General features: G+C 41.8%; 1 protein-coding gene across 1 annotated transcript in view; it reads right to left on the reverse strand.

Moving 5' to 3' along the window:
* AK5 (adenylate kinase 5) overlaps positions 1 to 24,447 on the reverse strand; it is a 148,711-nt gene that overhangs the window by 8,468 nt on the left and 115,796 nt on the right. The window contains exons 11-13 of the mRNA XM_019530609.1: positions 7,692 to 7,855; positions 6,566 to 6,682; positions 1,986 to 2,177 (exon numbers count right to left, since the gene is read on the reverse strand). Coding sequence (XP_019386154.1) covers positions 1,986 to 2,177; positions 6,566 to 6,682; positions 7,692 to 7,855 — 473 coding nt within the window. The remainder of the gene's footprint in view (positions 1 to 1,985; positions 2,178 to 6,565; positions 6,683 to 7,691; positions 7,856 to 24,447) is intronic.

Genomic DNA, 24,447 nt, shown 5'->3' on the forward strand with positions numbered 1-24,447 from the left:
TATAGGTTGGCTTTTTCCTGGGCGTCAGTTGTCAGTTGCCCCATCTGGTTTAGCAGGGGTCCAACGTTGCCCTTGCTTTTCTTCCGGCTCCCTACATATTATTCAACATAGGCACAAGCAAAAGAAGGGCATCCTAAGTAGGGGAAAGACTTCTACTGACTTTAGTGGGAGCTAGATCAGACTGTGGATGCCCATGGTTCTCCAAAAATAGGGACCAACCTTTTGATTGGCTTGCCACACATTAAGGTCAGTGCCATCCCTGAGTGCTGTTACAATACCCTTCCCCTGCTTGATCTGCTGCTCTGCTTTCTTCTCCCTACCCTATTTACCACTGTGCTACCTACCCTTTCTCAGTCTGCTGTGCCACACGGAGGCTGTCCATGCCACTTGGGCATGTGTGCCACAGGCTGGCCACCTTATTTTCTAGGACTATTCCATGTGTCTCCTAACAGTAAACCAACACAGCCAACGAGGAAACCAAGCTGCTTTTTGGAACTTGAAAATACAGCTCATTCTCCTCTCTCTCAACCTCTGGGCAGAGGGGCGGATGCACTATTTTGACTCTGCTTGTTGTGCTGGACCTTTGCATAGGGGATGAATGTCACACTTGAACATGTAGCCACCTGCAGTCCAGGGTTGAAGACTAATGAGCGGTTAAGTGCAGGTAAACTTGTACTGTCACTACCCTGTGCTGTACTTGTGCTATGGCTCAATGAGGGGATTTGGTATCCAGGATGCCTATCAGCCACCTTTCCCAAGAACTAAAATTCTGTAAAAATGGTTAAATCAATTATGTCTTTTTCTATCTGTTAAGCCCATTTGCTCAATGTTAAAGCAAAGAGTGTCTGTTTCTTGAAAGGCCAGTATGATTATGCTCCTGCTTAGCCATAACACTGAGCATTTGGATTTAAAAAGATCATTAACGTCCCTTAAAAAAAAATTATGAAATTAGTCAGGCACTGAGGGAGGTTGCATAAAAAATTACAAGCCAGCATATTCAAAGTCAGCTAGTGAAGCTAAACAGGATTTGGTCCCTTAAACTGATCTGAAACCCTCAACACCTGCCCATTTAGGTTTCTCTCAAAATCTCAAGATGTGTATCCTTAACATAATCTGAAGTTGCTCATGGCATTAGCAGAGCTGCGCCATTTATAGTAGCTGAAGATTCCTCCTTTAATGTCTCCACAAGTCTGGTCTGGAAGTGTGTTCTTATTTTAGTGGATGCAATCTTGCCTTCCGAAAAGGAGGAAGATTTAGTTGTTATGCTGAAGTGCTTAGTATGGGTTTGATCATGTGCCCTATTTCTGGAAGCCCATGCAGCGCACTAAGGCTAGGTACAGACATTCAAAAAGTATGAGGCAGAATCACTCTAAGTTGTGCAGTTTTCTGTAGGCAACATAGTTTAGATCGGTCGTGAACGTAACACACATTTGTCCTTCAGGGTGTGTGGGGGTGCAAACCTTAGATAGACTGGTTTAAAAATAGTGGAACCAATGTGTGCTGAACTTCTGTTTTGTTACAGCTATAGACCTGTTTCCAATCACTTACACTGGTGAAAGTATAATATCTATACCTAGCCCCAATGCCTAGACCTTTAAGGAAAAGCCTTCCAGCACTGCTGTTGAATATGGTGTGTGGTGATGTAGGGCATTCTGAGCAAGTCTCATATTGTTATGCTTTCAAATCCTTTTGCAGAACTCAGAGGTTTAACTGCAAATGTTGCATAAAAAGAAGGCTCCACTGCATGTTGAAAGGAACAGCATAGTTTGCAGATACACTTTGAAATTGCCAGTGACAACCTGCACCCAGGAGAAAATAAACTGAGGAAGATGAGAGTAAATCAGAAAATGAGCTCCAGGAAAATGAGCTCTGGCTGGCAGGAACTGAGCACAGTTTGTAAATGGCCTCATGTCACTAATCCTTGAATACCGTTCATATAATGGCAGAAAAGAACAATAGCTTAATTCAAATTTTGAGCAATTTACCTTGCATAACTGTGTCTTCTTTTCATAATATGCAATCACAGGCTCTGTTGCTTGGTAATATATTTCAATTTGCTGCCGGATAGTTTCAGCATTATCATCAAAGCACTCACAGCTCTGACTTTTTGTCAAAAGGCGACTGCTCATAGTCTCAGCGGAGCAGTCCATGCAGAGCACAAGTTTTGGCTCCCCAACCTACAGCAGCAGAGAAACAGTGGATAGTCAGAAGGACTGGCTTTGCAAAATCTGCTTTTGTTTGTCAATTCTGTTTTAACAGATAACAAGAAAAACTGGCTTGCCTGCAGGCAAATAATTAGAGCAAAACCGCCTATTTTCAGCAAGCAATGTATTCAATGAATTTAGTCCTTTTCTGTTTGTTGTTCGTCTGCAAAAAAATTATTAGAGTTGTTATTAACAGCCATATATGTTACAGGGCATGCTAAGACCGCAGTCAGGATGAGGACCTTGCTGTGGTGGGCAGAGAGAGACCTGCCTTGAAGAGGTTACAATCTGGGAACCAGACTATAACATTACTAGTTCAGCATTTGCAATTGTCTGAGCAATGCTTTAAGCAAACAGAAGTCAGCTACTCTTTATTCAATACAAGTTCTTGCAGATGACTGATTAGTTGAATGGGATTGTTTTTGCCCAGGTTTGAAGTATAAATAAATGGCAAAATAAAGCATTTATATACAAACACACACATTTTTGTGTTGGAGTTTCCCCAAACATTTCTGAAATTGCAACCCTCCCTGCCAAAATAGAACAGAACAACAAATGACAGGGTTTGGGAATGCCATCCAATACAGGTAACTGAATTTATACATGCAAGTTTTCATAGGTATTTCATGGCACTCTATGTCTAATTTGACCTGCAACACAACAATCGTGATATGAATGAAGAAATGTGGTATCTCATTTTGTATTTATGTTGTACTATTTTCAACTTGTAAGAAAAGCTGAGTACTGGTGTGCTTCTCAGCCTGTGTGGCTGCCTTCCCAGGAGAGGCTCTGACCTTTTCCGTGGAAGACTCAAGTGAACCAAAGCTAAATGAAACAAGAATTATTTTTATTTTTGAGACATGGCAAGGAGAGAGGTAGTCTCTGCCCCTATTAAATAGCAAAAGTAGCTACATGAATGCTTTGCTTCTACTGATTTCCAGGTGAAAAATAACTTACATGAACTTTAAGCCTCATTTCCTATAATTCACTTTATTGGGTAGGTCCAGATGATTTTCTGTACCTTGGGGAAAGAACGCTGCAGTGCATCCAACCCCGTAGCTTACTCAGGGAAAACTATTCACACTGAGTTTTGTCAGAGTAAGAGCAAGAGGTCTGAGACACATATAATAAACTCCACTCTAGTAAGATAAATGGAGGCAATGTTTAAGATCTAAAATCCCTGTCACAGGCTTTATTCTCCAGGGATCTGTGTGCTAAGTCCTTTATATGCTATTAGTGAAAGGGCCACTTTCCAGTCCCTTTTCTAAGTCTTTTAGATTCCAGCGGTTATTTGGATAGCTTCTCTGTAGGGCAGGACAAGCAAAAATAGTCAAGAAAAGAACGTAGATTCTCTTCACTAGTAACATTTTGCTATAGTGCATTGCCCTTGGCTATAGCAGAACAGCAGATGACTGGCATGTGGCCCTCCCAAAAAGGAAGAGGCTGCCAGTTCTTTTAATCAGGAACTACCCGACAGATAGGGTTTTGAAGTATTCCACAGAGGCCTGCGGTAGCTGAGTAACAATGAAAGGATTTGAGGTTGTGAACTCTTTTGCTGGCACTTCTGCTTCGTTACATTTTTTTAACAGGCAGCCAAGACCCCCATGCATTATTTGACCTCAGTGCCGTGGGCTCAGTCCCTAGCCAATGGTCACTTCCAGTTTGTCAGCCCATAATTTTCAGCTCAGGCCAGAAAAGATTACCGGTGGCCTATTGAATTTAAGACCGATAAGTCCATAGGTCACCTTAGATAGATAAAGTTGTGGACAAATTAGGAGGAATACCAATGGTCTGGTATTTATCTGTGCTATTTATCTTATGTGTTAAGATTTCCCTGCAATTCACATAAAGTAAATCCCATGGGTCAGTGTCTTCCCTCAGTTGTGACTGGCTGGTATGACCACAAGTTTTAAAATTATAGCCTGGGCTCCTCTGATAGAGCTAAGTAACTTTTACCAGATAAAGCAAAAATTGAAAATCCTTGAGCTCTCCAGAGGCTGCATCTCTTCCCACCTTTTCTCTGATTTTCTGTTCTGTTCATAGCTGCATTAGTGAGGAGTGGTGTTGCCACCACTGCTCTGTTGCTCAGCAGAACTTATGGCCTTGCACATATCTCTGTCCTATGGGGATTTCATTAGTTCTGATATAGGAGATAGTGGTATAGGTGTCATGTGTCTTGTTATGTATGGTACTGTCTGCTACTGCACCAAAGAGGGAGTGATGGGCTATAAGTAGGGTGACCATGTGTCTTGGGCAAACCGGGACACTCATGGCTGCCGTAGCCTGCCACCCTGCTCCAGTCTGCCTGCCTTCCCCCTGGCCAGCCACAGCAGTGCCTGCCACCCACTTACCTGTTGCACTGTGCCGCTCCACTTCCCTGCTGGACTCTGCTCTGGGACTTTTGACCAACCAGCTGGGACTGGGCTACAGAAGTTGAGTCTCCCTGTTGCCTGGGACATATGGTCACCCTTGTTATAAATGTCTCTCTGCTTCACATTCCCATCTTAAAACTGGAATAATAGTTTTCTGCTTCTCAAAGGTTTTGTGAGACTAAAATGAATGGAAGCTCCTCAGATATAATGGCAGTGAGTTGCCTCCATATGCACTCAGTGCTGTATAACTTCTGGTGGGCTCCTGTAGGGCCCATGGACTTTAACCCAGAAGCAAAATCTTTAGGAAGCTATTGACTGCCCTCAATACGTATTGACTGTGTGTTGGATCCTTGGCTGGGTCTTACTTGAAGAGTGAGATACTACTCAGGTTGGCCCTGTGTGATTTACTCTTTCACATGATACTAGCTTAGTTCGAACTAGCCTGAAGCTCTAACAAAAAGGATTTTCTGTCCCTCAAGCTGCAAGGGAATTTATCATCAAACCAGGGCCATTTACATAGAAAAAAATATACTAGCTAGGCACCAGTGATGCATATTGATAGCCTGAAGCACTTGAATTCATGAGAGAATTAGTTTAGGAAACTAAAGGTTTTTATTCTATTTCTGTCTTTTTGTGAGAGCTATTCCTGAATCTTAGACAGTTCTTAGATACTTATAATGCTGGCAGCGTATGCTGTATATGATGGTTCCAGCGCAGTGTCACCACCAATTAATACACTCTCAGAAAACTCCTGTGATGTCTTTTTCTTTTTATTCATTCAGTTATGATGCAGATGGCTATTTTCCTTAAATGACCTTTAAAAATTACTCTAGTGTTTTATTTCTCCTAGGAACATTATCTCAGACCTAACCAATTTAAAAATATTTCAAGGACTTATTGAGTCACTGAGGGCTAAAATTCACCCCGCTGTAATTTAAGTAGCCTCAGTGAAGTTACACAAGTGTTGAATTGGTGACTAATTTTTATCAGCTAAATTTTAAATATCTGGATCTTTACATTTTGCTCTGAAAGCTAACGAGGACTCAGTACTGCATAGCCTTTGAGTGCAGTGCCCATGGACTTAATTCAGGAAATCTGCGGGAATCTGGCTACAGTTTCTACATCCTCTGTTTGTAAACAACCTGAATTGTCTAGAGGGAGGATTCACCCAAGGCAAGCATTGAGATGGGCCTATGCTGGCAGATACACAAGCCTGTAAGTGATGTGTATGTTGGTGCTTAGGCCTTAACACACTGATATAAACCAATCAGATGTTTTTGTTCTGCTTTTTCCTTGTATTGGTGAGTGTGAACACATTCAGTCTACGTGTTTATTTTGAGAGAATACTTTCTGCAGGCTCAAAAATAAATAATGAAGTATTTTCAGTGGATCTGTGAATACACTGAGAAATCAATACCTTTCTTACTCCCTGTAAACTACCACACAAATAACTTGCAAAAATGCCATTTTCATGGATATTTCAACATGCTGTCTATCATACAACTAAAGCCTATGTGTTGCTCATTCAAAATGGCAGTAACTACTAAGACATCTAACTCAATGTAAAGAATAATTATAATGATGATACATGCATAGACCTACATCAAACAGCACTTAAAATGATGCACGATAGGATGTATAGTGGCAACATGGAACTGACAGAATGGTTATGGTTGAAGAGTTAATCTAGAAGTGGCACATCTTCTTAAACATAACAATTCAGATTTAGCCTTATTTAAATGACTGAAGTCTGTTTTCATTCTTTTTGTCCCTGCAGAGACAGGACAGTGGAGAAAATGAGCTAGACTCACTGTGTTTCTTGAATGCCAGAAGTTGAATGATAGAAGCAAGGCTACGCTCTTGGACTCGAGTGCAATGTTATGATATAGAGTCACACCTGTTAAAGCTGGATATCTGATTAATTGCTTTTTGGGTCCAATGAAAGTGATTGTTTATATATGAGTAATAATATAATAAGTAGCTATTTACCATTTCTTCAAACTCTTCTGCTTGTTTCACCTCTTGGGGATAGCCATCAATCAGAAATCCTTTTGTCTCTCCTAAACTGGTCACCATAGCTTCCTTCATTAGCTCCAAAATAATTTCCTGCATTGAAGAAAAATAATTCTTTGTTACCGATACGCATTGTTTTAAACGGTTTTGTTATAACATCTTTAGTCCCATGTTTCTGGGAACCATTGCAAGTCTGCTTCCCGTAGGCAGACCCCTTGAAAGTAAGTTTTTTTTCTAGTAGTACCAAATTGACTATAGACTCTGAATAGCATTTTCTCAGAAACAGCTGTGTCACATGAATCCAGGGTTAGGCTTGTCATCTGTCCTGGATTTCCATGATCTTCTCTTCCAGGAGGGGGGAGGGGAGGGTCATTTTGCATTTTAATTGAATGCACAAAACTTGTGACTGCATTAATGACAATAGAACTGATCCTATTACTGAAAGTGAGAAACAAGCCCAGACCCAATATACCTCTTAATTTCCTTTCTTGATGCATTTTATTAACACGTAAATCTTTTAATCTAACTGCACTTGCTGTAGCTCAAACTGTCCTTGGTTCTGGCCTGCAATACAGTTTAATATGGCTATAAATCTACATAGCTTGCAGGATGTCTGCTTCCTGGGAATTAGGGAGGTGGCTGCTCTGGGAGGGAATGGCTAGTATAACAGCCTTATGCTACAACCCAGTCCCATTGCTCTGCACTCCCACTGTTCTGGATGCCAGCCAGATCCATAAAGACAATTAGAAGCAGTATAAATTAAAATGGCTGCTAGGGCCTTAACTTAAGTTGGGGCTCCTGCCAGTGCCTGCACCAGTCTAGAATTCAAAAGTGCCTATCTCACTTCCCCATTGTAAGCTGTGTTTTCTGCAAGGTGTAGCATACAAAAGAGTTCATTATAATTGCTCTCTCTCAGGGAATTTATGGGCAAGTTGTAGGTAAAAGAGTATCTTTTCCTGGTAAACACAATGAAGAAGACTGCCACCTCTTTACCAGGCAGGGACCTTACTCCTCCTCAAATGGAAAAGCACCTCAGCTCTGTTCTCCTATTTCCCTTATTTGAGGGGGACCTCCTGCTTTCTTCTGCAATCACATTACTTACTCCAGGCACCTGCTCCCCACATTCCAGGATGTCTTTGATCAATTTGCTCCTCTCTGATAATGAGGATGATTCTTGCTGGAGAAGATCATGAATGGACAGATGTACAAATCCATACTTTTGTGCTAGCTGTTCACACTGGGTTCCTTTTCCCGAGCCCGGGCCACCTACATGAGGAGAAAAACATCTAGGGTTAGGGAACATAGAAATTCCAAAGAGCTGAACAGCTGGATCTTTTTAACTAGAAAAATGGAATGAAAATACCATTCATACATCCTGTATGAAATAAAATGCTCAAGTTTGTACATGCTAGGCAGCAGCCAGATGTGCTATATTACTGCAAGGTATGAGAAGTTGCACTGAATCTCCAGCCCTCTGCTGAATTCATGGGAATCTCACCAATGTGAAACCAGTGCCAGAGAAGGGACCAGCCTTTGTTGTAGTTGACCAGCCAAAATGCCAGTTAGGATAGCAGTACTGTATCTGCTCTGCTCTGTTAGGAGATTCAGCTAGCACAGGCACCAAAGCATTCCACGGGGAGTCAGTTTTTCTTTGTAATTTGTCCATACCAGTCTACCTCATATCAGAGTGAGGAGCAAGAAGCCCATTTCTTGAGTCAAGGTTCAGATAACGAGCACCGTTCAGCACCAGCATTGGTGCAAGCAGAAGCCCCAGTCTTCAAGTGATATGTTCGCTCTGTCTAGGAAAAACCTCTCCTCCATCTCTGTTTCCAGCCAATCCCAGTTGAAGCAGGAGACTAGCAAAGGTCCTCCATCCTCTGAGTAGCTGAGGACTTTTGAGGAAGGAGAAGCCAATGCTTGTTCACAAGAGGGAGGAAGGAGCAGAAGGAGCAGGAAAATCATAAAACAGACCAAACCACCCCAATATCAACTTTAAATATAACCCTCAAGATTTTTGGGGTGTGGCTGATAAAAGCTGAGCTTTTGGGGTTGACAACACTGCAGCAATAGTAACGTCCTTGTATCCGAATAGGGTGCTCCATATTGCGACTCCAAGATCCTTGTAATTCCACAGGTTGATGAACCCCGGTCTTTCTTTGTTTATTGCTTCAGTGTGTGAACATAGAGAAGCTACTGAATTAGTCCATTGTCTCCTTTCAGCTCAAAAATATTACTGTCCCAGCTTCTATACTCAGTTTAGGAAAATGCTACTAAACAGAAATTTTCTTCAGTGAAGTGACTTCAGTGTGACAGAGCACAGAAATTGGGCCATAATATAGTTGCAAAAGAGCAATGCTGGTTGTGTTGTACAAATCCACGGCCTTTTAATTGCAGATTTACAATTAACATTATTAGCATACAATAAAAGAATCACAGACTTCAGCTTGGCCAAAAATATTTTGGCATAGCCTCATTTTCTTCACTCTAAGAAGATATTCCTCCTTCCCTATCTGGGTTGTTACAGTATATGTATTTTTTATAAGTAGCCCTTGAAAGGAAAATATACCCACTTCCTATCTACTACTCCCCTGCAGAGAAACTGTGGGCGCAATAATTACCTGTAGTGGCTATATAGGCCCTTACATATTACTAGATACAATGTAATTGAAAATCAGTCACTGTAGTTTCTCAAGGAATAATGAAGAGTTGTGTGATGATATATAACTGCCGCCCACTGTTCCATTTGTCACAAGGAATTGATGTGCAGAACTTCTCTTGGATGGAAGTAGAGAGCAAGGTAATGAAAAAAATGACATTTACAGTCACTTTTAAAATTTTTTTTTACAGGTTTCCTTGCAGGAATGATGCCCCAGAATTAAATAGCTTTCCCCCAAGCCACTGTCTGAGAAATAGAATTATAAATATAAGGACAGCACTGTAGGAACAGGTATTATGTTTCCTTCCCATTTCTCTGATATTCTTCCAAGTGAGGTTTATTTTCATAACTGTAGTGCTTTCCCTATCTCTTAAAACAAGAAAACAAACTGTTTGTGAACCTGGAGCACTCATATACATTTAGAAGGAAATATTCCTCCCTCTGAACTTATCTGGCCAGATTCTCCTCCTTATTTTTTTTTTGTTGGGGCGGGGGAGGAGCACAGCTGGGTAAAGAGTATGAGCAGAAGCAATAATTTCCACTGTGCTTTATCCCCTGCCTCTGAAGACATGGAAGTCCTCTGTGAAGAGGACCTCTGGCTCATCTGGATTTAATTCTGTCCCCTTAGAGACCCAATCTTAATGATTTTTCCTCCTTCCCTTCCACAAGGCAACCAGTCTTGTGTGATAAAGATGATAATGCATTATTTCCTTAGTAACTTTTACTCTCCTGCTTTTTTTTCCGAAGAACATGGAAAGGATTTCCTATGCAGTCAAGTCCAGTTCCTTGCTATTTCAGACACCCATGTCATATAAAACTTCTAAATAAATTATCAAGTTCCATCTTAAAAACAGTTAGGTTTATTGTCCTATTGCTCTGTTCCAGAATCACACACCTCTGATGGAAAGAAGACTTCTTCCCATTTCCAGCCTAAATTTATTCATGGCCAGTCTACACAATGTTGTGTCACCACAGTCTTTTACCCTAAACAAGTTTTTATTCTCCCTCTCTGGTGTTTTGCTCTTTGCACTTACTGACAACAATCCTATCCACTTTTAGCCTGTAGTTTTCTGGACATAATAAATTAAGTTTATTCGGGGTCCTCTTGTCTGATGATTTTCCTAGAACGGGGGGACCATGGCTGGATGCAGTATTTTAGATGAAGTCTTGCTAATGCCTTGTACAGTGGCATCAATCCTTCACTATATTTACTATAAGTACCTTGCCCAATGCATTCTAATTGTCTTTTTTCATGACTCCACCCTATCAGCGACTTAGTCATCCTGTAGGCAACTAGTCCTCAAATCACTTTCAACTGATAAGCTCGTTTTATACCAGAAATTCCTATTACTGGTTTCTAAGGGCATGATATTGCATTTTGTAGGATTGAAGAGTTTTCCATTTCTATTGCTGCTGAATGTCATCTAGTTCTTCATGTATAAAATTCTTCTTCTGACTTGATAATTCCTCTTTTAACACAACCTTTTGTTGTTTGATCATCAGCTAATTCCTGTGTGTTTTGACCGACTCCCCATTTTCTCTAGTTTTACTACTTATTTTCCACCAGACACCGTGTCAAATGCTTTATTTTGGTCCATGCAGGTATGATTTATTGCAAAAAATGTATCTGGTCAAAGAAAAGTATCAGTTTATTTTGGCACAATCTACCTTTGCAATTTTTTCACTTTCTATTTACATGTATCTCTTTAATTATGTTTCCCTTCAAAATTTGTTGTAAAGCCTTGCTACTACTGCAGTCAAACTAATGAGCCTACTTTTTCCAGATACATTCCCCCTTTCTAAATGTGGGGAGTATTTTTGTCCAATAATATGGTTCCAGTTTGATAGATTTATTAAGATCCTTCCTACTGGATTTGTAATATCATAAGCCAGTTCTTTCCAAATTTTAGAGTGGAAATCAAAGAGTTCTCCCAGCCTATGACTCTGAGCTTTACCTCTGCTACACTTGTGGAAATTTCTGTTTTTGTAACCTCATTCCCATTAGCTACCCTGCCTTTGCCCACCCCTTATTCAATATCCTCCTCCTAAATGAAAGCTGAATCAAAGTAATCACTTCATTTCTTTAATGCCATTGCCATCCTCACTGCACAGGGATTCCACTTCCTCTGTGGGAGCGGTGCTACCACCAACTACACCAACCACTATATGCCTAGCTTTTAGGTGTGAAACAATTAACACATACGTGCATCTTTCAATACAGAATATCTGCCTTTCTCTTTGCTTCCTTTCCCTTCTTTCCCAGCATAGAAGCAATGATTGTTTGGGGGTCTCAAGTCTGTTTAGTGTAAAATTCCACACTGCAAATCCATTAGTTTTGTCTTCTTGGCATCTCCTCTGAGACACCTATCTCATTTAGCCCTGAAGATGTTCCTTTTATTTTGTGGCTGAAGCATATTGAATTTGGGGGCAGGGAGAGAGGTCCAATACCTGTATTGCTGCTGCCTATGATAGTGTTCAATTTTAGATGAGTTCAGTCTTCTGAGCTGTCTGAGTAACACTAGTATAGCCCATGTACACGCAGGGGCGTGCCCTGTCTGCAAGTGGAAGGGATGGGGTGGTCAGGCAAGGGTGCTGTGAGAGGGGTCTGCCACTGGGGAGCAGTTCCTCTTTTCTCTATAGAGCCAGGTTGGGACAAAGCACTTAACAATATACAAATTTATTACTGTTTGCCAAAATCCTTAAAAAAGAAATGGGTATTAATATACAACTAATATAAATATTTACAGACTTATAAAAACACAGATAAATGTGTACAATAACCACAGGCAAATATAGCTACACAAATAAACGCAGGTGTCCACAGATAAATTCAAGCAAGAACAATAAAATAACACAATCAAACCTTAACTGGCTGACATAAGCCAGGCTACATTAAGATCTATCTATCTATATATAAATATAACTATTTACACCATGGGAGGCGCAAGTCTTCCCCCCACCTTCAGGCATCCTTGTGGCAGAGACTGTTTACTGTTCCCCTAGGGAAGCAAACCTGGCAACCCCCAGGGGGAGGAGGGTCCCAGTACCTCCTCTTTCCTAGATGGGTCCACCTGGTTCCTGATCCTGCCAGATTCCCCTTTCAGGTCTTCCCCCCCTGGGGAGGGGGACCTGCTCCCCAGGTACTCATGGATCCAGGGAGCAGGCGGGGAGATGTTCCTGGATCATGACGGGGCTGCCCGGGGCCCTGCCTTCTGTTCTCTGGGGCTTGGGCTGCCTTGTGCAGGTCCCAAAACCTAGACTCGGACTGCTGGAAACCCACCACCTCCTACTGGTGCCTTCTGGGTGCCTGGCCTCATACTGGTGAGGGGGTTGTAAACCCGAGCAGCATGCTGCCACTCCTAGGGTTTAGGGATGCCATGCATTGCCATGTGCACTGAGTCCTCAGCCTCACACTGAGGGTAGCAGACCTGAGCTGCCACGTGTACTGCTCCGTGCACCGCTGTATGTGCTGGGGTTCTTGGCCACACACCGAGGGCAGCAGACCCGAGCCACTTTGTGCAGCATCCAGGGCCTGGTGGCTCTGTGCACCACTATGTGCACCGAGTATCTTGGGACCCGAGCTGCCTCCTGCAGCTCCCAGGGTCAGTCCCTGTATACTGGGCTGCGCACCATGTGGGGCCCAGCAAGCTCTTCCTGCTCCCAGGGCCGAGGCTCTGGCAGTGGCTCCTCCAGCAATGTCTTCAGGAGCCTCGGGCTATCGCTTGCTGGGGCACCTCCCCCCAGCTTGTCTCAGCTCTGCTCTTCTCGAGGCCCTTGCCGCGTCTGCCCTGTGTACCAAGCACACTCTTTTATATACTTCAGGGGCTCTGCCCCGAAGTCTGGTGGACCTGCCGTGCTGCAGTCCACAATCCGGTTGGGGAGCTCCTCTCCCCCTCCCTTCAGGAAGGGGGCAGTGCCTGCTTTCCCCGGCTTGTTCCTGATTGGTAGATTGGCTCTACCAATCGGAAGTAAGGATTCTCAATCCCCAGGACACATTGGAGCTCAGTCGGGTAAGTCTGCCACACTAGAATAATTCTGTATTGCATATACCTATAACAAGTTAAATGTGTGCAGTGGGAGAGGCTGCAAACATCCTTATTTTCTCTTTCCTTACAGTTATTTTGTTTATGATCAGAGAGCTCACAGTACTAAATGTTTCATAAATCTAGTCTTTAAATTGGGGATTATATCTCTATGATACTTCTATGTTCTGCATGTCAGACATATGTTCAGAAAAAATCTACATCCCTAGATGTAGCACGCTGGGGTCCCAGGGTGGCTGTGACTTCCCTGGTGGCTCCACAACTGTGCCCTGCTCTGCCCCTAGGATGCCTTCCAGTCTTTCTTGCCACACCTTGATGTTATTTATAATACATAGGGAGGCTGCCCACACGCCTTCGCTAGGCCTCAGTCCCAAGCTCCTGGCTGGCTCTCTGTAGTCAACTGTGCCCAGTGGGGCACCCAAAACCTTAAGGGCTAGTTGTGTGGCTCCAAATCCTCCCCTTTACCATGCCTCATGCCCTGTGGGTGTTACAAGTATGTCATTCCCTCCGTTAGGCCTTTGATCTCCTCAGCCTCTCCCCTTTAATCTAGCTAGGCCTTCCTGCCTAGGCCCACTGAATCAGACCTGGCTTTGAGGCACAGCTTTACTTGTCCCGTCCAGACTGGGCCCCGGCCCCTCGCGGCTGTGCCCTCCCTGGTGCCACTCTGGACTCGTTAAGGGTTCAAGCCCTAAGCCTGCTCTCCTGGGCACTAACAAGGCCTCCCTACCTCCCCTTCCAGCCTCATCCCAAACCATTGGTAAAACAATAATGTAAATCATAAGCTCCTGGGCTGTAGCATAAACAACACAGCAAGGAGTCCTCTGTCTCTTTAAGAAGGCAAACCTTTCTCCCCTTGTGCCAGGAAATCTCCCAACATAGTCTCCTTGTAAGTTCCCCGAGCCTCAATGTTTCTACAGGCAGCCAATGGTCAGCCTAGCATCCCTGGGTGGCTGTCCCAGGCAGGAGCTCCTTCCTCTGTGGCAGCCAGGAAGAGCCCCCTCTGCTTGCCCCTGCCTTGGGCTTATGAGCCTGCATCCAGTCAGCAACCCCCCTGGCAAGTGCCTGCTAATTACTCCATTAGCCTATCGCCCTGGTGAGTGGCTGCTGCTGCCCTGCCTGGTGCCTAGCCTGCAGTGCTTCCCCAGCTAGGCTGCTTTTGTCTTCAAGTAACAGAGAGCCCTGGGCTCACTGTTACACTATACCATAGTCATTTCTATTAGTATATTAAAAGATTGCCATTAAAATAATGTCTTATGCAAAATGTATGCCTTCACTCTATCCAGTAAGACTCGTTAAAATTAAACATATTTACTTTTTACAAAGTTCCAACAAGGCTGAAGTTAAAATGCTGAACCACTTTTATACCTACCAGAATAGAGATGAGGGCATAATTGGATAATGGTACTTATATACAGTCATTGCTGAGAAGCAGTGACTTGGATTTGAATCCGTTGCCTTTTCAGTAGCTATATTTAATCTAGTAATATATTCTGTAATGAGAAATATTTAATTGGAAAAGGTCCACGGCCACTCTACGTCATTTAAGGATTTTTTAAGCATCACATGAGGTCACAACTCTTATATGGCCCTACTCAAAAAGAGGTCTGGTATACCCAGAGCAATGTCACCTAAAACAGGGCCCAAACTCAGAAACATCTCAATTAAATGAGGGGGCTCAATATGTGGATGCTGGCTGCAGTTGAGATGATGGAGGGAAGTATGGCCCAACTATCCCTATGCCTGAAGTACTCAGGCCAGTGGCTTTCCGTCTCAACACCTTTGAGGGTGTGGCAGCTAAAACAAGCTTGCAGAGCCTCTTGAGTAGAGTGGTTTAGAAATTTTCCTATGGAACATACTTTTGTTGAAAACTGCTATTTTAGAGAAGTGTAATAATTTCAGTGATGTCATATTTTGGGTAGGAGGGCCCACAGAAAGAAGTCATCATAGTCCTCTTCAGCCTTTTCAGAATAATGTTTTAATTCTCTACTTCTGTTTCAATTTTTTTTTAAGTTTAAAAAAAAATTAAGATATAAAATATAAAGCCTAGCCCAGTACAAAACATCCTGATTTGTTAAAATAAACTGTTTTGACTGACCAAATATTTATTTAACTAATTTTGTTATACAAGATTCTCTTGTCTTTTTTTGTCTCATTTTAGAACATGTAAATATATTCAAGTCACGAAGTTCTCCATGAACAACACCAGTTCCCACGCAGCCTTGCTCCTGATATATTCACTAGACTCCAGAATTTGGGATATATAGTTTCTTCTGTCATTTATGTTCCAGCCTTCTTTGTGGTCATTCATTAATTCTGTTTTTTGCAAACTTGAGTTGCCTACTATATTGACTCGCCCCACTGTATTATCTCTTTTTCACTCCCCCTTCATTTCTTCTATGTCTGTCTGTCTGCTTAGTTTTCTGCTCTCTTACTCTCCTACTCTTTTCCTCAATGGCAAAGGGATTACCTGGATTATTATAAACCTGTCAGCCTGACATTGATCTTAGGCAAAATAATAGATCAGCTGCTATGAGACTTTATTAATAAAAAATGAAAACAGGCAATATAATTCATGACAATTAACACCGGTTTATAGAAAAAAGATTTTGTATAATTTGGCATATATTTTGATGAGATTACACATTTGGTTGGAAAAACAAAATATTAGTGTACATGTAATGCATTTAGACTTCTGTAAGGCACAGGAGTCAGTACTTCATGGCATTTTTTGGTTAAGAAACTAGAACAATACAAAATCCCAAGGGTTAAGTTATAGCAGGCTAAGGCTACTTTACTGCTGAATGTATACACACTAATGTTTAATCAGCTTTAATTTATGGTATTAACTTCATTAGTTAATTTACCTTGGGTCTCCCTGCAGATTCTTAGTGTGACTGGCAAAGAGATGGCTAGGTACAAAGGTATATACTGAAGGTTCCTTTGTTGTTAGGGAGCGGTTATTATCCATGTTATCAAAAATTAGGCAGGAGGCAGGGCAGGGTGGCACCAATGCCTCTCTGAACAAGTTAGTCAATAAAGGTGCCACCTTGCCTTATTGTTATTTCTTTGCTTTTCATGGGATTAACTATACACAACCTTAACTGTAAGCTAGACAATGGATTGAGAGCAGTACTGTGGCAAGTAAGTTTGACATCTGGGGCAAAACCTGCAGTGGCAGCCCATCCTCACCCTGCACACAGATACGGGGGGCACATGCCCCCACCCCATGCTTGCTCAGGAGTGCACGCAGTGCTGGGAGCCACCCTCCTGCTGTCCCTGTGCCCACCCAAATGAGCCACTTGTGGCTCTGTCCTGTGCCCTGCCCTGGCTGGGCAGCACCTGTTGACACCCCTTAGCTTCAGCACCTGAGACAGTCGCCCCATTCGCCCTCTCCTTGCTATGGCACTGATTGAGAGTTTTTAATTTGTGCAGTAAAAATGCTGTAGCAAAATATATATTTCGTCTTTTTCAATGTCTTTGATTTGAATAATATACCGGTCTATATAGGTATGGTCCTGGGTATGACTGTTTACTGCATCCGACAGGAAGGCCTGGCGGTAATGTGGTAGGGCTATTCATGGGGTAGGTCCTATAAAACACCACAGTGTTGCAACCTCCCGAGTTAGGTGAGTATAGGGCACCTTTCTCCTGGGTTAGGGAAATGCTAAGGGACATTGCCCTGACAGAAACACACCCTCAGTGAGGCATTAAGTAGTCAGCAGCAGTTCTTAACTGTTGCTCTCTAGCAGTACCTACAGCCATTGGCATTTAACATCTGGACCCAGTCTGGCCAATGGATTCTGTCTCAGTGGTCTAAAGGGAGGATGCTAGGTCTTGGGCAGCCTCCACTCCTTCATAGTCTTGCTTAGCCATACTCATCAAAGGTCTTAGTGTGATGGTTGCAGGACTCCATACAAGCAGATTTATCAGGCACCTGACTAGACCCCTTACACATACACCATGATCCAAAGGATTGACTGTTGCCTGCTATGTTCTATAGAAGGAGAACGTGAATTTTTCCTAATGCTTGATGTGTATTAAATAAAGACATTAAACTTTATAAGAAGCAATGCTTTCTTATTCAAAAATAAAAATTAAACACCAAGAAATCTTTAGATAGAAATCTCTGCATCTCTGACTGCAGCTTTTTTGTGTTGCTTTTCAGACGGAGCAAACCAGAAGACCTGAAAAATCAATTAACAGACTCCACAATGGCCTATTTGTTATGTCACATTTGAAGGAGCAATATGTGCTCTCACTTTTGTTGTGAAGGCATAACACTCTTTGTTAATTTCTAATATGCTGTCATCTTTTGCTCCACCTACATGTTTTTGGATGAAGGAAGAGTTTAAACCAATGACAGGATGATTAATTGTAACTGACTCAACAGCTTTCAGATATTATCTTTCTGATTTTAAATGAGAGGAACACAAAAAGTGAACCTGAGTAAATTCACACATGTAATGTATGAATGCGTTATGATTTACAACTGGTGTGTGGAATTTGTGGGTGGACTCCGGATTTAAAAAAAATGTCCGTCTATACACATCAGCAGTTGATGGGTATGAGACACACCAACAGAAAACTGGCAATTAAAAACAAAAACCCAGGGATGTGAAAACTTTGACAACCGAGGATCCTATTCTGCAGTTCTTTCTCACGCAGACCAGTAACTGAGCTCAGGACTGTACAATTAGTCTCTTAGTAAGCATGAAATACTTTAGTTTGTTGTGCAAATAATAAAGAAACTGAACTGACATGGCGTATTTGAGCCACAGCTGATTATTTTATATTCTGTTCAATCTAATTTAATTACAGTAAATATATTTGCTTTATCACAATATTCAAATATAAAACTGTCACAGGCAGGAACCCAGTGGGGTGGTTGCATAAAAGAAAAATACTCTTTCATGGGGACTAGGCATGTCATTCTTCTCCATCCACTCCAAAAATTAAATATTTTTTTACAATCAGACTCTGTCACAAATGGAAATATTAGCTATGAAGGACCCTGAATTTTCCATTTACTCACTTTTTTTTAATAAGAAGCAGTGGTTTGATTGGTGCAGCATTGGCTTGGGGGTTGAGAACAATGGGTTTTGATCCCAGTTCCATCTCTAAACTGCGAGAACTGCAGTAAGGGTGTTCGGGGGAGTATGAACAGCCCCACAACCCAGAAGCACCTCTGCACACCCACCCCAGACCAGGGAGAACTCACCAGGGAGTGAGAGAGGATTAGCCATATGAGCCCAGAGTGGGAAGGATAAAAGACACTGAAAGCAGCCTCAAGCGGCTGCACCTGGCCAGGAAGCAGGCTGCCTGGAGTTGCCAGGGATTAAGCAGCCACCAGGAGAGCCCAGAGCAGGGCTCTTCTCTGCTTGCTTGCTCTATCATTTGCTTTATTGCACAAGCCTGCAGGCTCTGCAAAGCATCTGAAAGATAAGAGGCAGCTAGGGGATGAAGCCCGGAAGAACCGCTGGAAGACAGCTAAGTGCTAACTTATTTTTTTAATTTCCTTTCTTTGTTTTGCATGCTAAGAAGCCTGGGGTGGCCTCTGGGTATTATCCACTAGGCTGGCTGCAGCAGAACAGGGCCCTGAACAGTGTGTCCTTGGCCAAAGCCCACAGCAAAAGTAAAACTGGTCAGCTCAACTAGCTTGACCAAACATACCCTGCTGTGATCTGCCCAGACCCTACCGATAGCAGCCTACAGGGGGGATCTCTTCTCGCTGTCACATGGAATCGTATTTGATGTGGGTCCTTTGGGCAGCAGTGTACAAGGCATAGCGGGGAGGTGAAGCACAAGTGGATCAAGGAATGAGCAGGCCTACTAGCACAAAAACCTGACCATACTTCCTTTACTGGAAGGCTGTGTTATAAGTGGGCGGGGCTTGGCTCTGAAGCTCTTAACAAGCACCAACTCCTTTAATAGCTGATTTGGAAGATTTATCATTACAAACCTGTCCTATGACCAAAACAGCATGGCAGGTAATTACATTGATTTCATGCTCTTCACCAGTATGATTGTGTTGTCTTGGTTGTGCATGTTACTTGTAAAATTAAATAACTAGCCAGAGATGATACAGAACCCCATCAAGGCAAACAAGGGCTGGCAGTTGGTGGGTTAACTGCCAGGAATGATTCAACATCAACTGTTGGAAATACTGTCACTTGTTAGCTAATAAACCTTGGCTGATCCTCATCTTGTTCAGCAGTTAAAGAAAGACTAGCTCCCTCTGAAGAGTGAGTGGTTAGTACCAAATGCCAAAATTGAAGAGGTAAGTCTAAGTGCCAGCTACTAAGGTTCTCAAGACTGCATCTACAGCCCTCAGCTAATTTAGCTTTATATTTGAGGCAGGATTCAATTCACAGCTATTGAAATTGAGGAAAACAGGGGAGTAAGTGAACTTCCTGAGATTGCATAGTTTGTATATTGCACAATGTGGAACAGAACCCAAACGCTCTTAAGCCTCAGTCCATTGCTAAACCAGGACATTCCTCCAACTGTATGTATGCAGTCTTTAAAGCTGGTACGGGGAAACTTGTAACTGAGACTGAATTCTCTTAATAAAAATACCATGCTATAAACAGGAACTATTTCTTTGTCACCATTAACTTATGTTCTGTTTATCCATTACCCACCTGTGTGGTCAACCTCAGTGTCCCTCAGTAAAAGAAGAAAATTAATGATGATGAAACAAAACATAGAATGTTTCTTGGACTGTACAACTCAGGACTTGTTTCACTACTAACGAAGTAAATGGGTTTTTTTGGTAATGATCAAATAGGATTTATCTACCCTGAGAAACCAGTGGACCTTGTGTCTTCTTCATTGCCAGACACAGTATTTTCATTTTGTACATTCAAGTGCTTAATTTTTCGAAATATCAAATAAAGCAAGATATAAAACAGAAATTAAGCAAACTGCCTCACTCCATAGCTTATTCCAAATATTTTCAGCATTATATTGCTGTTAGTGATATAAAAAGTGAGTTTATTACAGTAGTTTGAATGTTTTGGGGAAGTATCAAAGGCCTACTTACATAGGCAATAATGCATTAATAATTGAAATTTATTTCCATTGTTGTCAACTCTTATTAATTTATTGAAAGTTATATGACATTTGGTTTTATTTACAGCTTCAGGTCCCAAAGCTATGTAAAACTGTGCAAGAGCCTAATCTTTCGTTGGAAAAAAAATCTCTAACTCTAAACATAAAGTTTCTGAGACACTTCATTCATGCTACAATATAAAGAAGTTTAACTAAAAGCCTAGGAAACCAGCATCCAAATTAAGAAGAATATTTCCAAATATTATCAGTGAGGGGCCTGCTGAACATTTTTTGAAAGTCTAGGGTTACCAGTATTGAACAATGAGGACTCAGCACTTACTGTATGAATGCCTTGCACAAGCCCATGTAAATGCTATTTTTATGAGCGATGAAATACTACTTCTGGAAGGGTAAAAATCACAGGGGTTTTCCTTATTCTTGCTGTGCTGCTTTCTCTGCTTGAAACAAAGGAAAGAGAGTAGCTAAATCCACCTAGGCCAAGTCTTGCTAGTTCTGAATGGATCACTTAACAACAGGAGAACAGCCTTTCATGAGTAGCTGCCAGCTGCTCAATTCACCCTGCTGACATTTGGAAGGAGTCCAAAACAAGGAAAAAATTGGTTTACTTGAAGAATTTAGGACTCCACTTGCCTCCTTGTGCCCTCATTTAGAAACTCAGTCTGAAAACTCACAGTGTTTCCAGACATTTCCAGGAGTATTTCAGTTGCTACTAGGCTGAGCAGGTGGCTGTTGCAGTTGTAGAAATTGTATTCCTTTCAAGTGAATTCTTATGAAATAAGTTTTATTTCTGTCTCCAATTATCTGTACTTCCTTCCATTCTGAATAAAGGAAACAAATTTACTTTTTCTTGTCTTTTAACAGTGTGTTGAATGGGGGAGGGAGGATATCCTGGTATCGTGCAGGTACAATGCAGGATATCACAGAAGTCCACAAGGGAGGGATCTTCTTCCTAGTTTAAGTTAAACCAGAGACCCCCAACATCCCAGATGCTTTGCAGCCCTGGGCTGGGCTGTATGCTCCAGAGCAGGCCTGCCCCTGCCCCTCTGCTCCATATCTGGAGCTCTGGTGGAAAATGCAGGCACAGCAGGGTCTGCCTGGCTTCCCCCTGCCACCCCCTCCCCACTCTCTTGCTCAAGAAGGGATTCCCCACCTCCCCTCTCCCACAGCATGGACCGTAATGCTGAGAGGTGTCTGTGTAAGGCAGACAGAACGGTGTCCACTTAAGGCTTTTTGGAGCTAATCAACAGGTCAGTTGGTAATGTCCCTCTGTTCCTTCCTTGGAAAAAGTTGTTTAAGTACCCTGCTAGCTCCCTTGCTGATCAGGAGAAGTGTGTGTGTGTATGGGGGGAGGCGGGAACCCCTCCCTAAGAGCGTCCTGCCGGGACCTGACCTTGCCCCCCAACGCCGCCAGCTCAGCACTGTGGAAGAGAGGGGAAGCTGCTGTAGTGCTTTCCGGCTTCTAGCCTGAGTCACTGTAGGCACGTGCCTGCATTTTTTCAGTCCAGAGGAATGTACGTGCACTTGGAAACTGGTTCAGCCTAGCCAGGTTAGACTAACCCGCAAAGATTGAATCAATTCAGGCTCAGGCTTTTTGAATGTCTGTCCCTAGCCCTAGAGACTGTGCCATGGGAATAGTCATCATCACTTGGCACTAACTTTTAAATGTTGATATCTGGGGTTTGCAGGCTGATTTGCAGGCCAGATATAGCCTATGACCATAGGTTTTTGACCTCTGGCCTAAAGTACTGATTCTTAAGATGGAACATATCATACCAGTCCTTTTACTTAGCAGTAAAGTGTGTTTATTAACAGTGTGCATGATACTACTGTGAGACACAGAAGATAGGTTCCCTACTCTGAAAAACCTACCATCAAAAGACTTGAGCCTGTAATGTGCGAGTGCTTAGCTGACGGCAGTACCGGACGGCTCTACTTAGTTGAATTAACCAGACTTACACAAAAAAAAATTAAGTTTACACTTAGGAGTTTGCCATTTCAGGGCCCAAACAGCAATAGTATCTTCTTTGTCTTTCAGGCATCTAGCAAATAAGTGAAACTATATACAATTCAAACACTATTTCCCAAATTCCACTTAAAAGATTATTTTAGTTTACAGCATAAAACAATCCTTCCGGTGAGCATTGAAAAAGCCAGACGGATAATCTGAATAGCTGAAATGATTGAGGAGAAATTGTTTCCATGGGTTGTCAGAGAAAGCAGTGACCACCAATTTCTAAAGCTGGCATGATGCTGTTAACCCTATCTCTGCCAGAAAATAGCAGAGGAGGCAAAGCCTTATATTATCTTGTTTAAATGAAACTTTGTTTTGTGTATTTTAGCATATTTTTTCTCTCTGGCAAATGCCCCCACTGCAGAACAGGCTAATGAATGTAGCTGAACTATGCTAAAAATGTCTTAGCTGAGACAGTAGGTGGAACCAATTTATTTCTAGTACCATTCAGATAGCTTTCTACGCTAGTGCAGAAAACAGTCTGCTCTTGTTTGCACATACAGTTAAACAGTTGTCCATCCTGGTTTTCTTATGCAACTATACTTTTTGCTGGAACTGACTGTCACAGATGGGTCAACTTGGTAATGCCACCTAAACCATCATACATTAGCCCTCCAAAGCTTTATTTAATCTAAATTATTAGTAGCTATTATGAGTACATGTTATGCAAAAACAGTCTATGTATTTTTAACGAAATCTTAGACCCAGTTTGTCTACATGCACATTTTTACAATTCTTCTAGAAAGAGGACCAGTTATTCTGATTCATCCTTAAATTTGAATTTCAGAGAAAGGTGACCATGACCATCTGGCATTTGATCCAAAGTCCAATGCACTTGATGAAAATACTCCTCATTTTGCTAGGCTGTGGTTCTGTCACTACTGTCTTGCTCCAAACCAGGTGAGGACATTTATTGCACACTAATAAACTCTATAATCATGCTGGTTGTCTTAGCTGTAGTAAAGGGTATCATGCTAGGTAAGTAATTTAAAAGCTATCCATTCAGGTTTATTTATTCCAGGACAGTAAACTAAGCTTATTTCTTATACATGCTACTGAGATGCAGTTAATCATAGTAGGAATAAATTATACATGGGTAAAGCACTAGCACCCAAAAGAAAAAGAATCCAATATTTTACTCCTTATTTGGTTACATTTAGTTTCATAACCGTCTCTTCAACTAGTGTTCCTAAGTGAAATGGATTTTTTTTTTTTGTCATTTTCTGTTACCCTGCAGTTTTCTCTCTCATTTTTGTCTTTCTTGTTCTACATCTTTGTTTCAATTGTCTGGATAAAGGCAGTGTTTGATTAATTTAAATTGAATGCATTTTCAAGTAATTCCTGCATTAATTGTGAAGCAAATCTTTTGCTAATTAGACCACTTTTCCTTTTCCAAGTTCCAAAGAAAATTGGTGATTTTTTGGTGTGTATATTATAAACAGTATCTCAATTTGTCAGTTACTGAAGAGGGGCATATTTATTTTAACTTTCAACTACTCTCCTCATTCCTTTATATTCCTAATATTAAAAAAATGTTTTTTTACAAGAGGCTTGCCTTCCCTCTCTTGGTGTGCCTTGCATGCCCTCTTTGTTACAGTACTAGACAGGACCATCATACCTAAAAGGGCTTAGGTCTGATGGTGGGCAATTCATGTACAGAAAGAAATAAAATTACTTCTATTATTTGTTACAAATTATATTTCTAGCTGGTTTTGTTTTTGTTGATCCAAACATTAGTACCTGATAAAATGATTAGCTTTGAAGAGGGACCACATGAAAATATGTTGCTTTAACACACAAAATACAGGATTGCATTTGTTTCAAAAGGCATGAAATAGAAACCTATTCATTTTCCCTTTAAGGAAGTTTCTGGTTATCATAATAACTGTGTAACAGTTTAACTTCACTTTTTACAGTTTTTCATATGTATCACAGGTTTGAAATGACCTAGCTCTACTGTTATTTAGTAACAGGACTTAAAAAAAAACCCTGTTGCACACAAACATATTCTGTCTTTTGAACTCTGCACAAATGTTCTTACTTTTCTTAGCTCTGTTCCAAAATTCCCATTTCTAGC

Source organism: Crocodylus porosus, unplaced genomic scaffold (genome assembly GCF_001723895.1).
Source record: "Crocodylus porosus isolate Cpor-Errol unplaced genomic scaffold, CroPor_comp1, whole genome shotgun sequence".
In the NCBI taxonomy this organism is placed as follows: Eukaryota; Metazoa; Chordata; order Crocodylia; family Crocodylidae; genus Crocodylus; species Crocodylus porosus.